Source organism: Peromyscus eremicus, chromosome 9 (assembly GCF_949786415.1).
Source record: "Peromyscus eremicus chromosome 9, PerEre_H2_v1, whole genome shotgun sequence".
Lineage (NCBI taxonomy): Eukaryota > Metazoa > Chordata > Mammalia > Rodentia > Cricetidae > Peromyscus > Peromyscus eremicus.
In genome coordinates this window covers 56,117,908-56,136,504 of record NC_081425.1, presented here as the reverse complement: position 1 = coordinate 56,136,504, position 18,597 = coordinate 56,117,908, and the positions used below count along the sequence as shown (strand labels likewise).

The 18,597-nt window shown below is 41.5% G+C and overlaps 1 protein-coding gene and 1 non-coding gene across 3 annotated transcripts; one reads left to right on the top strand and one right to left on the bottom strand.

The window, feature by feature from the left end:
* Positions 1-3,324: 3,324 nt before the first annotated feature.
* LOC131920250 (U6 spliceosomal RNA) lies at positions 3,325-3,427 on the bottom strand. Its single transcript, XR_009381593.1, has one exon. It is a non-coding gene; the product is annotated as a U6 spliceosomal RNA (small nuclear RNA).
* A 469-nt stretch (positions 3,428-3,896) lies between these two features.
* Pbk (PDZ binding kinase) lies at positions 3,897-17,611 on the top strand. 2 transcript variants are annotated; one of them, XM_059273450.1, is made up of 8 exons: positions 3,897-4,188; positions 7,034-7,111; positions 9,971-10,064; positions 10,989-11,131; positions 11,879-12,048; positions 13,763-13,892; positions 16,063-16,245; positions 16,706-17,611. In XM_059273450.1, exons 2-8 carry the CDS (start codon positions 7,054-7,056, stop codon positions 16,903-16,905), a joined length of 978 nt encoding a protein of 325 aa, XP_059129433.1. In that variant the 5' UTR covers positions 3,897-4,188; positions 7,034-7,053; the 3' UTR covers positions 16,906-17,611. The 2 variants fall into 2 exon arrangements, with proteins under 2 accessions (XP_059129433.1, XP_059129434.1); XM_059273451.1 differs by lacking the exon at positions 3,897-4,188 and adding an exon at positions 4,283-4,571.
* Positions 17,612-18,597: the final 986 nt, after the last annotated feature.

Here is an 18,597-nt window from a genome sequence, read left to right as displayed (position 1 = left end):
CTATGCAGGTAAAACACCAATCAATGCTCAAAATAAAAATGATTATTTTAAAAAAGAAAAAAAGAGTGATTCCTGCTCTTGCAGAGGACCTGGGACCCTGCACACAGGCTAGGCAGCTCACAGCTGCCTGTAACTGTAGCTCCAGGGACTCTGACACCCTCCTCTGGCTTTGGAGGGCACCTGAACACACACACACACACACACACACACACACACACACACACACACACACACACAAATAAAATTTAAAAAAAAAATAGCCTGACATTGATGGCATGTGCCTTAAATCTCAACACTCAGAAGTCAGAGCTAGGTGGATCTCTGTGAATCTGAGACTAGCCTAGTCTACATTATGAGTTCCAGGCCAGTCAGGACTACATAGCAAGAACTATCTCAATAAATAAATAATAAAAACAAATAAATGAATGGGGGCAGTGAGAGAAGATACTGTGCTTCCGTGTTTGGAAGACAGTGATACAAAACGGGAAGAACCTGGGAATGGAGGTAAGGGTATGTGTGTGTGTATGTGTGTGTGTGTGTGTGTGTGTGTGTGTGTGTGTGTGATGGAAGAGACTGAGTACATTTGTTTAAAAGGAATACTAAGTTCAGCATATGTTGGAATCCTGTTCACATAAATTATTAGATCTGACCTTAGGCCTTATTAACTCTTTTCTTCCTCAGTTTCCTCATTAAAAAAAATGAAGGTTATTGTGATATTTGTAAGAAAACAGACCAACCTGGAAATCTAATGTTAAAGACATAGACCAGACTCAGCAAGGCGAATAATGCATGCTTTCTTCATATGAGGAGTCTAGATTTAAAATTACATATGTATGTGTTACAAAAGGACAAATGAGGTTCAATCATAGCAATCCATATGATAGACATGTGAGGATTAAATACATTAATATGTGTAAAGCAAATGAATCCATGTCAGACACATCAGAAATACTAAATAAGTGCTTGCTATCACTGTTAACATTCTTTTCTTAAAGACCTTTAGAGGAGATGAAGGTGAAGACTCTGTTGGGAAGCAGGTCTGTGTGGGACAGAAGCTTATGAGTCTCCATGACACCTAATAGGTTTTCTGTCCCTCCCCCCAATAGGTTTCTCTGGCAATGCAGTAAGCCAGAGCAAGCTGAACTGAAAAGTGTAACAACAGTCTTATTTGAGCAAAGCAACTCCTGGGTGGGTTCTCCAGTCTCAGAGATCAAGGCTGGAGAAGCTGTGTAGATGAACGGTCTTATTAAATAAGAAACACAGAGCCAAATGCAGAGTTAATAGCCCAAGAGGTCAGAGCAATAGCTAAGAGCTAAAAACCTTACCCTTCACTGCTGCTGCTGTCCTACCCCTCTGCAAGAGGCCTACTTCCTGTGTCTCTGTCATTTTATTGACTTTCTGTTCTGCCTTCTCATTGGTTGTAAACCCAACCACATGATCTCCTCGTCACTGCCTGTCTGTACAGACCTCCAGGTCTTCTATGGTTGGTATTGAGATTAAAGGAGTGTGTCTCCATACTGGCTGTATCCTTGAACACACAGAGATCCGCCTGGCTCTGCCTCCCAAGTGCTGGGATTAAAGGCGTGCCCCACCACCGCCCAGCTTCTGCTATGGCTTGCTATTAGCTCTGATCCGCAGGCAACTTTATTTATTAACATACAAATAAAATCACATTTCAGTACAAATAAAATATCACCATAAAGCTGCACACCTGGACTAAAGCAGGTAGGTTATATAGGTTGTAGGCAAGGGGTGATGACGTGTCTGCCACAGGGATTTGTGCCCAAGGATGGTCAAAAGCTGAATGCTTAGGTGGGGACTTGGGCTGCTGGCAGTAATGGAAGTCGCAACGGTCACCAGGAATGAGGAACTGGGCTCTTTGGTGCCTTTTCTTTGTTGGAGATTCTCTGAGAGGACTGGGTTTGGGGAGAGAGAGAGAGAGAGAGAGAGAGAGAGAGAGAGAGAGAGAGAGAGAGGAATGGGGCTTTCTGAATCATGCAGGTGCAAGCTGGAGGTTCCAACCGAACAACACCCTCTTCCCAGCACTGATTTCCAACAGTTGCTTAACATTACTACAGGGCAAAGAATAAACAATAAAGTTATCTTGCGTGAGTGATGTCAGATAGTTCTAAACTCAGAAAAATTTTCCCCCACTTAAAAAAGAAATGGCGCTGGAGAGATGGCTCGGCCACTAAGAGCACTGGCTGCTCTTCTGGAGGACCTGAGTTTGATTCCCAGTACCGACATGGAGGCTCACAATTGTCTGTAACTCTAGTGCCAGGGGACCCAACTCCTTCTTCTCTGGCCTCCATGGGCACTGCATGTTCATGGTGCATAGACATATACACAGGCAAAATACCTGAACGCACAAAATAAAAATAGATAAACCTTTTTAAAAATTACCTTGCTTAAGGGTGGTACATGCCTTTAATCCCAGCACTTGGGAGGCAGAGACAGGATGCTCTCTGTGAGTCTGAGGCCAGCCTGGGCTACAGAGTGAGTTCTAGGTCAGGCAGGGATACATAGTAAGACTCTATCTTTAAAAAAAAAAAAAAAAAGATGTAAGTGAAAAACATGCTGAGAAACTGCGTCTTAGAAATAAAATAGATAGCAGTGCCAACGAAGCTGATGTCACTCGACAAGACTGTGTGTTAATGTATATTAGCATGTGAATACATATATGATTCATGTCACTGTGTGATACTATCTTAGCAAAGAAGTTGTGCCATCTGTGTGGGCGCAGACTGAGGGTTGAATTCCTCCAGACTACTGCAGAGGTTACAGCGCAGCACCGAGTGCTCCTGTTGGGGAGGCATCTCAGTGTTTCTTGTGTTATGTCCTATGTTTTCTTTTTTAAGGTATCACGTGGTCCTTGAGTCCCATAGATGTTATAGAAATGTCTTCTTGTTCTGCTAAACTTAATTCGTGTCTCTTGTAGTGAACACCGTAGATTATGTTAGGCAGTGGGCGGTCAAGTACAGACACCTGGCACACGGCAGGTGCTCTGAAAATATTTGTTAAGTAGAATGTGGCAATTACAAGAATTAGCAAAATCGGGCCGGTGAAATGGTTCAGCGGGAGAAAAGAGCTTGCTCTTGGAGCCTGACCATCTCAGTTAGATCGCAGGAATCTGAGGTGGATGGAGAGAACCAGTTTCTGTAAGTTGTCCTCTAACCTCCACAGGTGCCTGTCGGAAACACATGCGCACGCCCGAACCCACACCCACCATATATAGTTAAAAGAAAATTAAATTAGCAAAATTTCTAAGTATTTAATTTTTATTCTCAGCTCCAGACTATAAACTCTAACTACATATTTCTAGTTAGTGTTTTTTTTTTTTTTTTTTCTTTTCCTTTTTCTTGCGCAGGGCATGCTAATCTTCTCTGTATCGTTCCAATTTTAGTATATGTGCTGCCGAAGCGAGCACTCTAGTTAGTGTTTTAAGGTCACATAAATCTGCAATAAAACACCCTACCTAATGCATATTCTGAGCAGTGTTTGTAGTTTGGGTAAATTTGCCTTCAAAACGGGCACGCTTTTTCTTTTTTCTTTCTTTCTTTCTTTCTTTCTTTCTTTCTTTCTTTCTTTCTTTCTTTCTTTCTTTCTTTCTTTCTTTCTTTCTTTCTTTCTTTCTTTCTCTCTCTCTCTCTCTCTCTCTCTCTCTTTCTTTCTTTCTTTCTTCCTTTCTCTCTTTCTTTCTTTCTTAATTTCTTTCTTTTTTTTTTTTTTGCCAGCATGTGTTCTTCCGAAGGACTGATATTTGTTATATAACTTTTCCAGCCATTCCTCTGAAAGGTCCCTTCTCTTTGGCTTAGTTCAAACCTGGAAACCAAAGCAGGCCGAGATGGACTGCGCGAACGCGCGAGTTCTGACCCTAGTACCGCCCCGTAGTCCGCCGCGGGGACTTTGAAAGTGCGCGCGTCCTAAATGCTTCGGCGGTTACAGCGAGGGTTGGCCGGAGCTGATCTTGCACTTCCCGGTGCAGCTGTCTAGACAGATTTGAGCCAGCTCGGCAGTACTGACCTAGTGCCGCCGAGCACGGCGCGACCTTTGAATACGCGATCGCCTGATCGCTGCGGCGGTTACAGCGAGTGTCTCTGGGAGCTGTTCCTGAACCTTCCGGACTAGGGCCCAGACAGCTTTGACTAGCTCATCACTTTCCCGTTTTTACCCGAGGGTGTGACTGTGGTAAGGGAAAGCGTGGCGGACTCGAGGGAGGACAGCGGACAGGGGTGAGGGGTGGGAGATCGCGGACCAGAAAGAGGGGGATCGCGGACGGGAGGGAGACAGTGGCTAGGGGACTCAGGACCCATTGGACAGCGGCCGAGGAGATCTACGTGGAAGGACAGCTGACAGGATACACAGAGGCCTGGGGAGGATTGAGGGAGGACCCAGGGGTAGACAGCAGACAGAGGAGAATAAGGGGACCCCTTGGAACCATCGTGCACCTCCAAGAATCTGACCCTGAGCTCCTGGGTCGCCGGGAGTTTGGGGGTTCAGGGAGGAAAACACCCCCTTCTCCGTGAAGGAGTTGGGGAAGCACCTTTCAGCTAATGCCTCTGCTTTTTAAGGTGAGGCCATAGTAGAGTAGAAAGGGTAGGGATGTGGCCTGGGGCAGTGACTCATTGGGTACAGTCCTTGCCTAGTGTTATGCCCAGATCGCGGGGACCCCAAAAGACCACCACGGAGACCGAATCCCATATGTAAAAGTAAAGAGCCTTTATTTCAAGCTCGGAGCTTGGTCTCTCTGTCAAACGCAGCGAACCTGGGCTGGGTAGTTTTTTGTTTCTTTTTTCTTTTCTTTTTTTTCTGGTTATTTTTGGGGGCCGGAGTGGGGGGGGGGGTTTCCAGACAGGGTTTCTCCACGTAGTTTTGGTGCCTGTGCTGGATCTCGCTCTGTAGACCAGGCTGGCCTTGAACTCACAGAGATCTGCCTGGCTCTGCCTCCCAAGTGCTGGGATTAAAGGCGTGCACCACCGCCACCCTTTTTTTTTTTAAGTCATTGCAGAGGTTGGCAGGACCCTGATTGGCTGACATTTGTCTAGGGTTATCTATAAAAGGGAAATGGGTGTGTGCTTGAATCAGGGACACCTGGCGATCTTATCTATTCTTACCTAATGGTTGGAATGTTTGGGATGTCAGCAACCATCAGATTAACCAAGCTTGTTGTACACTTGTAATCTTAGTCTTTGGGAACTGAAGCAGGGGGATGTAACAGTGGATATCAGCTGGGTATACACAGTCAGCTGAAGGCCAGTTAAGCTCTGGTGAGACCCAGACTCAACAGAACAAAACATGACCAAGGATTTAGCAAGCCCATCAGTAGAGCTACCAGCTCCATCACATGTGCCCTTGAACCCTAAGCCTAAAGGTGATGCGGTTTAAAGTTAGTTATTTAACAATTAATGCCTATGGAAAGTATATACAGACCTAAGGACCTATATATAGACTAAGGCTCAAATTCAGCCAGGAAAGAAAAACACCATTAGACATCTGGAATGGGTGAGGCATAGCATATTTGGATACAAATAGCGTTAAGTGGAAGGTAAGGCAGTTTTGAGTGTCCCGGAATATCAGGGAATGTTGAAACATTTAGACCTAGGTGTTTTAATCTTTTTAAATCGCTGTGTCTGTGTATCCAGTCCTCAAGCTGCAGGGACATGGACATTGACATTCTCCACGCCACTCTTTGCCAAGCATTTTGCACATGACTTGCATTCTACAAGCTGATTTGTTCCCTCCATTTCCCAAACTGGGTACTGAGGGTGGCACCCATTCTCATCTAGCATCTCAGAGTTAACCCCATCTCGATTGAGAAGCCCACAAAATCATGTCTTCAGCTTTGTTCCAGATCTATATTTGGCCATCTATTTAATTTGGCTGCCTGTTTGATCTTTCCACCAAGATCTAATAAAGCATCCAAAAATGAGCTCCCAGTCTCCGATACCTTCATTTTTTTTTTTTTCATTTGTTCAATGTAGAAAGCCTCCCACCCCACCCCATCCCACCCTCTTTTATTTTAACTTTTTTCTTCCTGGCCACAGTTAAGCCATCAGGAAATCAAGGCATTTTCTGGACATTTCTGGATAGTCCTAGACATGTGCCATCAATGGAATCATATGTGTGGCTTTCTGTATCTGGTTTTGTTCATTTAGCGTGTTTTCCTGGATCACTTGTATTGTCCATAGCAATACTTGGATACTTTATATGCAGATCTCACACTGTGCTCCTCATTCAGCATCTAAGGGCTACTTCTCTTGTCTGTTTGGACTGTTAGGAGAATTGCTGCTTATATGCAGTTTTCTTTTTTGTTTTGTTTGAGGCAGGGTCTCAGTGTTGCCCAGGTTGGTCCTAGCCTCCAAATGCTGGAATTACACGCATGCATATAGGCTTGTCTTAAAGGAAAACGAGACCTGTTTGTGACTTCTCCTGGGAAGTATGAGAGGGAGACATACTGTTTACCTTTATGTTTTGGCATTGGGGATCGAACTCATGGCCATGTGCATGCTAGGCTAACACTCTACCACTGAGCTCCTGCTTACTTTTTTGAACTAGATATTTTTTTATTCAAGTTTATATTTTTTAAAGTTTTCTTTTTAAATTACATTTATATATATATATACACACACACACACACATAATTGTGTAAGTGTGTGGGCAGGTGTGTGCCAGTGTGTGCGGAGGTCAGAAGACAACTTGTGGGAGTTGGTTCTCTCAACTCTATGGGTTCTAGGAATCGAACTCAAGTTGGCAGGCTTGGCAGCAAGTGCCTTTACTTTCTGAGCTCTATCTCTAGCTGCTAAGTATACATCTCCTAGTTAAAACTACAACCTCTAACCACTGATAACCACGAGTAAGTAATCATATCTCTGTGTTTCAATTTTACCATTGTAAATAAAACCGGACAAAGTATTTGCTGAGGTCTTTTTCAGTTCTCAGATTGTGTATTTCTATGATAAAATGATGTTATGGGATTCTTCTCACAGTGTTATTCTTTATAGCTGCATTATAACTTAGCTTGTTTTCATCATAGGACCTAAAGTGATTGCTACAATGGAAGGAGTCAATAATTTCAAGACACCAAACAAATTATCTGAAAAAAGGAAATCTGGTAAGCTTGCAGAAGTAAGACCTTTTCTTGTTGCTGTTTCTACTGGAGAAGTTTTAGTGTTTGCTCGTTGTCATTGTCTGTGAACAGTCATAGCGTTGGTTATTACAACCATGCTAACCATAATGGAGTGTGGGCCAGACTTTCTGTCGGCTGACATGGTCTTTTGGGGTTTTAGGTTCTTCCTGGTGATGGTCTTTCTGGCTTGAACCAGATGTTAATAGGAGTTGGTTCTCTCCTAGGAGGAGACTCCTAAGATTCTTCCAGGAGTCCAGCATCAGGCTTGCATAGCAAACACTTTAGCCTGTTGATGTGTCTTGAAGATTGTTTAGGATGTCTTTTTTGTTTGTTTGGTTTTCGAGACAAGGTTTCTCTGTGTAGCCCTGACTGTCCTGGAACTCACTCTGTAGACCAGGCTGGCCTTGAACTCAGAGATCCACCTGCCTCTACCTCTTGAGTGCTGGGATTAAACCACTGCCTGGCTTGTTTAGGATATCTTAAGTAGTTGGTCATGTATAGATTAATCGACATTTTAACAATTTTTTTCCACTCCAAGCTCTATAACTTTTTTAAAAAATTACCTTGTTACACTGGCTCAGCATGCTTTTGGGCATGTTTGTGTTGTTCCCGATGTATATTAGATATAGCTGTTCACAGATGCGTTTATCAGGCTCCAGCCTCTCTCTAGCCTCTGAGTCTTGAGATTATAGCTTGTGCTCCCACACCCAGCCCATAAGGACCTTTAAGAACATCTTTTTAGTCCTCAGTGTGTCCAGACTATCCTTTACATCAGTGAGCATCTTTCTGAGATGCATGTCTGTTTTTATGATTTGTTACTCTGCCATCCCTGTCCTTTGGTGGGATGTTTCGGTTGGTTTCTTTTTCTTCTGGTTTCTGCTTCTTTCATTTGATTAGGTGGTAGATGTTTTATGTCTTCGAGTGCTGGATTTTGTTACTCTACAGGGTGTTCGGTTTTATGAAGCTCCAAAGCTTATTTGGCTGGATGATGGTGAGCCTGCTCCTTTTGAGACTGGCCTTTAAGCTTTCTTACAGACTTTGCTTAAGCTAAAAGTTAGCAGTAATACTGAGTTGTTACCCTTTCAAGGGCTTCACTTAACAGTCTGCTACAGTGCCTCCTGGTTTGGCTGATGATGGTAAAGTGATCTTACCCCTAGGCTTCCGTTGCTTTCTTGGTTTGGGGGATACTACCCATCATGTGTGCAGTTAAGTACTAGCCAAGCACTCTACGGGAAATCTTTTCTGGTGTCCCTTTTCTTTCTTTTAGCTCCCTCCTGCGTTCTGCTCTGCAGCTTCCAGCTCCCTAGTCCTCCTTGACCTCTGCTCTCTGTGTCTGGTTTAACAGCACTCTTGGGTTTTTCCTCGGTGCTTGAGTCTGGGACTGCCTTTCGGCGCCATGGGGCGATGATGGGGCTTACTTCGTCCGTTCATAGGCGCCATGGGGCGATGATGGGGCTTGCTTCGTCCGTTCATAGGCGCCATGGGGCGATGATGGGGCTTGCTTCGTCCGTTCATAGGCGCCATGGGGCGATAATGAGGCTTACTTCGTCCGTTCATAGGTGCCATGGGCGATGATGGGGCTTGCTTCGTCCGTTCATAGGCGCCATGGGGCAGTGATGAGGCTTACTTCATCTTTGCTCAGGGGTCACAGATCTGCTCTGTCTCTCGTCACACATCTGAAAACTATTGTATTGGTCAGGTTTTCCAGTTCACAGAGAGAGCAGCTCCAAGAGCAGTGATTCCTGACCAGAAGCAGACCTGCCTCATCTTTGTTATAATTATAGAATGCTCTGAATTGTTTAGATTTGTTTTGTTTTTGCAGATGCCCAAGCAAATTCTAGTATTCAAACATATGTGTCCATGGGGTGTGTGTGTGTGTGTGTGTGTGTGTGTGTGTGTGTGTATCTTCTTGGTCACATGTCATGGGATCAGGAAACTTTATGTAAAAGGCCAGGTTGTACATAAAAGGCCAGGTTGTACATAGTTCCAGGCATGTCCAGCCTGTGGCACACAGGTCATATGTACCCCGGGATGCTATGAATGTGTCACAGCACAGAATCATAAAAGTACTTAAAACACTACGAAATTTTCTTGCAATTTTCTGTTTTTGTTTTTGTAAACAGAGTGCTGTTTCTGAGCATGGTCTTTGCAGATGACAGCGTGTCTCAATGACACACAGTGATGTTCCTGGTAGACCTTGAGGACCACAACGAGACTTCCTTATGCTTGCTTGTGTGCTTTTCTTCTTTTATCTCTTTATTTTTTCTTTAAGATATGTTTTTATTAATGACTGTTTGTATGTGTGTATGTATGCATGCCACATACATGTGGGTGCTCTTGGAGGCCAGTAGAAGGCACTGGATTCCCTGGTCCTCTGTAAGAGCAGCAAGTGCTCTTGACTACTGAACCATCTCACCAGCCTCTCAATTCTTTCTTTTTAAATAGCCCTTTAAGAATGTAACAAAGGGCCAGTGAGATGACTCACTAGGTTGACCCGAGTGTAATCTACCCAAACAGTTCAAAAGCTGTCCTCTGACCTCCACATATGTGCCATGCATGGCATTCACATCTACACATACACAACTGCAAACACATACCATGTATACAGACACACAATAATAATTACATCGATTTTTAAAATTTTTACCTTGTATGCCATAAAAACAGGGCATTTGCATTAGTGTTAGTGTGAGAGTTATAGAAGTAGTCTTGATCAAAGGGTACTCACGTACTCTGTAAAAAATGATGCTATTACTAATCTTACCAGTGTTTCCAGAGCTATGAGGATTCTTCTGTACTGCTGTTTTCAAGTGCTAACTTCTTGCTTTTGTTCTTGATTTTTAGTATTATGTTCGACTCCATGTGTAAATATCCCGGCCTCTCCATTTATGCAGAAGCTTGGCTTCGGGACTGGGGTCAACGTTTACCTAATGAAAAGGTGAGTGCAGGATTTGTGGAACTTAGGTCCATGTGCCCGAACTGGCTAAGTTCCTCATCACACCTGAAGGCTACATTCCAGTTCTCAGACTCTTGATAACTGCCAGAGATCGTGCCTCAAGTACTTTACTCCTAGATTCCTCCTGGTGGATTATTAGAAGGGAAGTAGCTTAATCCTTTTCTGGCTTCTCTAAGAAGGGGAAGTGACAGAAAGATCCTCGAACATAGCTTTGAGTGTGGTGTAGGAGAACTGGTCTGTGTGGAGTTGAAATAGCTGTCGGTGAAGAAGAGCGTGTCAGGGATGGGGAACTCTTGGCAGTTAATGGCTATAGGGAGGGGAGAGTCAGTACTCTTTAGGGAATGCAGCCCGTCACAGGCAGGCTACCTGCACTCCAGGAGATGGTCTTGTACCCATGCACTAAGGGGACTCAGTGGGCTTAAGGAATAAAGGGCACATGAAGTTAGGGGGTGGTGGGACAGAAGAGGATCGGAGGGGTGGGAGCAGGAAGTGCATCTGATCAAAACATGTATGTATGAAATTTCAAATAATAAAAGAGGGCATACCATTATATATAGACTGTTTAAGTTAAATTTCTTTAATATTAATTATAGAATCTTGTAACTCATCTCCGCTACATATAGGTAAAATGTTTGATAAAATAGTAGACTGACATGCTAGCAGTTTTCAGGTTTAATTGTACTCTTATAAATTGTAACATTCTGTCTTTATCTTTCTCCTTTAATTCCTTCCCAGAGCTTAGATACCAGTGCATCAAGACACTGACTTAGTCAAAACAGAAATGTAACATGTTGATGATCTAAAGAATTTACATATTTTTAAATACATGTTTCTATGGAGTCAATTTGAGGATATTGTTGGTTTTTATTCATTTTGTACCTTTAAATTTACACATGTATATTTTAGATCTCCACGAGGGTTGTCTCATTCTCCTTGGGCCGTGAAAAAGATCAATCCTTTATGTAATGATCATTATCGAACTGTGTATCAGAAGAGACTGAGTGATGAAGCTAAGATTTTAAAAAACCTCAATCATCCAAACATCATAGGTAAGTACAGGCTGACTTGGTGGTAGTGTGTGTTGGAGCAATGTTCTGTGCATCTGGAAACACTATAGATACACTCTGAAATGGTCTTGCTAATAAAAATCAAGTTGGGCCTGGATGTTATTGGAAATCAAGTTAATGTGAATTGTCTAAAGTAAAAATTCACATAAGGAGATGGAGAGATGGACCAGTAGTTAAGAGACTTGGCACACTTGCAGAGGACCCAGATTCAGTTCTTGGCACCCATATGGTGGCTCACAACCATCCACGGGGGATCCAGTTTCTTGACTTGCACTGGTACCAGGCACACATGTGGTGCACATATATACGTGCAGGCAAAATATTTATACACGTAAGAGAAATCTAAAAAGAAAACATTTAAAATCCACATATCTTAGATGTTTAACCCTCAGCGATTGAGGTGGAGTCATTTGGTGCAGGTGCAGTGAGGATCTCAGGACTTAGACTGGTCTTCGTTTAGATTACTTATGTGTATATGGATGGGTTCTTGCATTGTTTTCCCTTTGCATGGTTAGTACTAATGCAGCTGGGGGAATCATTCTGTTGATGAAAGCATAGGAAAACTGTTTTGATCTGTGGTGCTAGACACACACTTGAGGACATTTAAATTATACCTGTGGGTTAATTTTTTAAATGACAGCTGTCATTGTATTAGTTCAGGTCGAAGTTACATTACGGAAGAAGCCCCGGTTTCCAGAGTCTAATAGAAAACTGTTGCACTTTCTTAAGGGTATCGTGCCTTTACTAAAGCCAGTGACGGCAGTCTGTGCCTCGCTATGGAGTATGGAGGTGAGAAGTCTCTGAATGACTTAATAGAAGAGCGCAACAAAGACACCGGAAGTCCTTTTCCAGCAGCTGTGATTCTCAGAGTTGCTCTGCACATGGCGAGAGGGCTAAAGGTAACTGCCATTCTATTTACATAGCTTTGGTGGACGAGGAAAAAAATAAACATGGGTTACACCTGTGGTGCTGTGTTTTTTGATGGATACAACCTAAGGGCTGAAGGTAACTGTGCCATTCTATTTACATAGCTTTGGTCAACTAGGAAGAAATTAAACATGAGTTAACCTATGGTGCGGTGTTTTTGGATAGATACAACATAAGGGAAGAGAAGAAATGTATATAATAATTAAGTACTAGTAATAGTGACTCTAGGAAACTACTGATGACTCACAGTGTAATGATGATAGTGATGTCAGGGTTACATGCTACGGTTTATGAAATTGGTTTATGGAGCAGATTGAGAAAAAAGCATTGTAAATATAGTTAGTACAATTTAGTACATTTATAGATAAGGTAACTTTAAATAGGATAGAGCTGGGATTGATGGTGCACACCTTTAATTCCAGAGAGGCAGAGGCAGGTGGATCTCTGAGTTCAAGACCATTCTGGTCTGCAGAGTGAGGTCCAGGATAGTCAGGGCTACATAGAGAAACTCCATCTCGAAAAACAAAAACACAAAGGATAGAAACATCTGAATTACTGATGGCTCTAAGTATGTATGTATAATGAAATTAATAATATAATCATGTTGAGGCCTATTGATCACATGCTGGGCTGCATTTGAAGTAAGCATAGGAAGCTCCTGTGGAGGAGCAGGTCATGGCCTCTCCTTTCTTTTTTTTTTTTTTTTTTTTTTTTTTGGTTTTTCGAGACAGGGTTTCTCTGTGTAGCTTTGCGCCTTTCCTGGAACTCACTTGGTAGCCCAGGCTGGCCTCGAACTCACAGAGATCCACCTGGCTCTGCCTCCCGAGTGCTGGGATTAAAGGCGTGCGCCACCACCGCCCGGCTGGCCTCTCCTTTCTAAGCTGGGCACATAGTGTAGTGCTCAGGTGCTGACAAATGAACAGCCATTTTGCAGCACTGTTCAAAATGTGACTGTAATTACATACAACCCCAAAAGGAGTTAATGCATAAAACATAATATAGCTGTGGAGTACATCTCTGCTTCTGCTCATGAATTATAGTGGCCCCATGTCACCTGCTCTTCTTGCGTTACATCACAGTTTGAGATACGTTTGCTTTATGGTGAAGATTTCAAAATTTAAAACTATTGGCCTCAAGTGAAATTGGAGTGTTTTGAAATCTGATAGAAAATTATATGGGCTTTTAGAATTCAGACATATTTAAGAAAATTTTTAAATGACATGGCATGTTCTCTTCCTATCTTCAAGTACTTTGAAATAGATAAATAAGTCCAGTTTACAAGTCATTGTTGGTTTTTTTTTTTTTTTTGAGACAGGGTTACTCTGTGTAGCCCCTGCTGCTCTGGAACTTGCTCGGTAGACCAGGCTGGCCTCGAACTCAAGAGATCCTCCTGCTTCTGCCTCCCTAGACATGCGCCACCACAGCCTGGCTCAAGTCATTGTTTTTTTTTTTTTTTTGGTTTTTTTTTGAGACAGGGTTTCTCTGTGTAGCTTTGCGCCTTTCCTGGGACTCACTTGGTAGTCCAGGCTGGCCTCGAACTCACAGAGATCCACCTGGCTCTGCCTCCCGAGTGCTGGGATTAAAGGCGTGCGCCACCACCGCCCGGCACAAGTCATTGTTTTATTGAAAGAATTTTTATTAGTTTTTTTTTTCTGCTCATGTATTTGATTGTTTTTACAATTTTAGTATCTGCATCAAGAAAAGAAGCTGCTTCATGGAGACATAAAGTCTTCAAATGTTGTAATAAAAGGTGATTTTGAAACAATTAAAATCTGTGATGTAGGAGTCTCTCTGCCATTGGATGAAAATATGACTGGTAAGTACCATTGTTGTAAACTTCTGCAATTTTTGACCTCCTAATTCCAGCATTCTAAAACATAATCACATGGTTTCAAATGAACTGTTTATGGTAAGTGTATAATACAGAGTGTCTTTCTGGTGTTTTGCTTCCTCTGAGCTCCCAGCTCCTTCCCTTGCTACATGCACAGTTAATGACCTTTTGGTAGTGTGTCTGTGTATTTTTTTGTCTTAATTTGACTTGTTGATCAGTTTAGGATGGCCTCAGGCTCACAGTCCACCCACAGTCTTCAGTGTGTGCCCACACTGGCCCTTACTAGCATGGATTTTACCTGAATAATTTTGGAAAGACACACCCACCAGAGTAGAGCTTCCCCAGCTTCTGGGCATTCTAATCCAATCATGCTAATCAGGGTTGACTATTATGTCGTCCCTTTTCTCTTCAAATGTTTCTTTCTCTACTTGTAAATTTATTGAGAACCTCAAAGTAGAATTTTGAAGAGAAGCTTCTTTGATTAAACAAACTGCTTGTTTTTCTCTCCTGTTGTTTAGAAGTGAGGTATAAGCATTGTGTTTTCAATTCTATCCTTATTTGTAAAATGGAGATTATAGTAATGAAATACTAAAAAATTATATTTTTAGTGTATATTTTCAGTGAATTTGATTTATCTTAGAGAAATTGAGTTTTAAACAGGTAAAGAAAATTTTGCCTTACAGAAGATGTCATAGAATACTTTACTGGACAAAGGAATTAAATTAGAGACTACTAACAAAAATATCTAAGAGAGCCTTGAGTTTTGGGAGTTTAGCAATGCAAATTTACGTAACTATTGGGGACTCACTGGCTACAGTTTTGGAAACTCTTTTGAACTGATTTATAAAGTAAAACAACTTGTAAAGTCACTAGTCTCCCTTGGAAACTTGTAGCTATTAGTGATTATGTTAAAAATGACAAAACTCACCCCTGTTGGCTGCACTTCCTTGTCAGCCTGGACAGAAAAGCAAAGTCCATGGGAGGAATAAGAAAGATAGGAACTGAAGTCTCTGGGAAATGTTAATAAAGCCAAAAGCTGGATCTATGGAAAAATATAAGTTCTCACCAAGATTGAGAAAAGAGAGAACATAACCACCAATGTCAGACATGAAGAGGGTCACAGCTGCACATTCTACACATGTGTAAGGACTATTACAGGCAGCTGTATTTCACCAAATATGACAGCTATATGAAAATGACAATTTCCTTGAAAAAATGCAGTTATCAAAATTGATATAAGAACTAAGAAATCCAAAAATAACTAGTAAAGAAGCATTCGTACAAAAAATCTCATGGTTGATTTAAGAAAAGAAGTATGATGAGCAGCTATCCATTGTATTCTATATACTAGTAAATAACAAGAAAATGGAAAGTTAAAAAGTCCATTTATAACTGATAAAACCCCAAGATATTTAAAAGTCTAAGAAGAAAAAAATGAATAAATTCACTAAGTCTAAGCCTCTAGTCTGGAAGCCATAAAGCATCACTGAGATGGACCCAGATAGAGAAAGAAAGATCTGTGTATTAGAAGACTTGATACTATTGAGATGTTAATTCTTTGCAAATTGATCTAAGGAGTCCATTCTTTCCAAATTAATTTTTGCTGGTTTTTTGTTGTTGTTGTTGTTGTTGCTTTTCTATTGAAGTTGACAAAATGACTTTAGACTGTAAGGGACTGTGAGTGGCATGTGCTACTCCTGGGCAGATGCTTTAAAGGCCAGTGTGCGATTGATTATCCCTCTGGTTCTCCTGACTTAGCAATCATGGAAGCCCTGAAGTTTCATGTGGCTTTCCTCTGTGACTTCAGAGCTTAGAGAAAACCCAAGACCTAGACCTAGAGTTGTCTGCCGTGCCACACAGCTTGCATGTCTTTAAAGCTAAGCAAGGTAATCTGGCTTGAGTCTGGAATTTTGACATCTATCTATACTCTAAATTCCTGTCACCTAAGAGAACTGTTTTCTTACATTCCCATCAACTGATGAGATTTTAATACTTACTAGTTTGATAAGGGACAGATCTTTATAGTGAGGTTGAATACAGTGGTTAACTTCTGAACTCCCCATATAAATGAGCTTTGCTTATGTTGTTTTGTTGGTTGCTTGTCTTTCTCCATGATCTTCAATGTCTGTTCTACTTGTATTTTTTTGTGTCTCAGTGTCTGATCCTGAAGCCTGTTACATTGGCACTGAGCCATGGAAACCCAAAGAAGCATTGGAGGAAAACGGCATTATTACTGACAAGGCAGATATGTTTGCTTTTGGCCTTACTCTGTGGGAAATGATGACTTTATGTATTCCACACATCAATCTTCCAGATGATGATGATGATGATGATGAAGGTATAAATACAAATAGGTTTTAGCATAAATCTGAGTTTCTTTCTGGTAACTAGTACATAAATTGTCTTTCCATTAAAATTCAAACAGCAAGTTGTTTAAGATTATAGTAACACTGTGATTAGTTTGGCTAGATTTAATCTCATACAAATAAGATATAGATTGAGAATAGGGACTTAGGGGTATTCCTCCCTTGTAACTCCTTCACCCATGGGTTCTCATTTTTCTTTAATAAATCTACATTTGCTGGATGGGTAGGTGGAGTATCTAGTTGGAAGTTTCCTTAACTTCTTGCTGGAGAGAAAATATCTAATCTCTGTGGCAGGAGAGCTGAATAGACTGACTGTGGTATAGGGGAACACTTACTGTATAACTCTGTCTTGTTGCAAGAGGGTAGCTGTTGAACTATTCCATAACCTACATGATTTTGCTTATATCCATCTCTTAACTCCCTCATGTGAAGATGCAACCTTTGATGAGAGTGACTTCGATGATGAAGCATACTATGCAGCTCTGGGGACCAGGCCATCTATCAACATGGAAGAACTGGATGAGTCCTACCAGAAGGTCATTGAACTTTTCTCTGTGTGTACTAATGAGGATCCTAAAGATCGTCCTTCTGCTGCACACATTGTTGAAGCTTTGGAACTAGATGTCCAGTGATGCTCTTTGTGGTGGTCTAAGCATGAAGCACAGCTTGTATGTGAACTGTTAACTCAGATGCATTTATTTAGTTACTATGACCTGCAGTGTCTAGACTCTGGAAGTGGCTTATTTTAGGACCACTGCACATAGTTAATATTTGCATAATTTTCTGAAATGTTATTTCTTATAAGCATTTAAAGTGGCTTACTTTAGGACCACTGTATATAGTTAATATTTGCATAATTTTTGACATGTTATTTCTTACATGCACTTACTGTACTGGATACTAACTCTTCAGGTACCTAGATGCTGCCCCTACTGATTTAAAACACTAGTCACCCTGTCTGGAGAGGACCTAGAATCGAGGGACCATTGCTTTACTAAAGATCTTTTTAGATATTCTCTTTAGTGGGTTAAAAATGTCACTTTATACAGTACAAAGTTAATCTGCATCTGCTCACAAAGTGTCCAGCGTTAGCTGGCCTGTTGGCCCATGTGCTTATTAAATGTTCCCTGGAGCTTGAGAAGAGCATGGTTCAGAAGAGTCGCTCCTAGGGTTTTCAGACCCTGGTTACAGCTGTCTTGCATCTCTTTTCACATCTTAGTGTCTAACTTATTGAATATATTTTTATGCTAATATATTTTGTTTTTACTGATTGCATCCTAAGTCTTTTAAAGTTGTGATGTAAGAATAAATAATAAAGGATAGTTTTGGTACCAGCCACCTCAGCATTATCCTTTATTGTTTGTGTTGCCATTGGACTTGTAGAGTGAATGTGGGTTTTCTTAAAACCTTTTCTTATGTGTAAAGTGAGGTTAAATTGGATCAGTTGTTTGAGTCACAGCTCTTTGGAATTACCATAATTAACTGAATTGGTGAAACCAGGTGGTATACTCAGACTTGGGCTACAGAGAGAATTTAGGTAATGCAGCAACAGATCACTAATTAGCATGCTGTCCATCAAAACAGTAGGAAAGTGACAGCAAATTGAAAGTTTACTCATAGAAAAATTGTGTAAATGTGCATGCTGAGATTCAGTAGTCTTACCAACCCTTTCTCTGATATATTTTTAGTAGGTTTGCCCAAGTGACCTGCTTACAGACCACATAAAGCATGAATTGTCTCTAATACATAAAATTTGCACTTTGAGACTTATTCCCAGTTCCTATAGACACCCTATTTCCCACATATCATTTTATATAACCATACTTGTCACAATAAACCAGTACTGGCATGCAATTCAAGTCCACATTTTATTTGGATTTGTTTAGTAACTACTTTTTCTGTTCCAAGATCCCATTCAAATGCCATACTTGGGGATGTCACAACCCCTTGACCACTAAATTTCAGGGTGTGGTGGTTTAGGAATTTGTATAATAGACCTTAACTGGGAGTTGTCTGATGTTGATTTCATGTTCACATGGGACAGGACCTGAGAAAGGTAAATACCCTTCTCATCAGCAAACCATCGAGTGTCAACATGGTGACAGACTGTTGACTGACTGAGCTGTCACTATTGTTGGCAGAGTGTCTGCTAGTACCATACTCATTTATGTGCAGTCTGCCTTGGAACATGTGGATTGAATGTTCCCATAATTCACTTCTCAGTATGGACTCTTATTACACGACTTGATGCTGCTATTCAGATCAGCTTGTCGCAATGTCTCTGCTGGGGGCTCTTTCAGTGGGCTCCAGTGTTCCTTTGACAT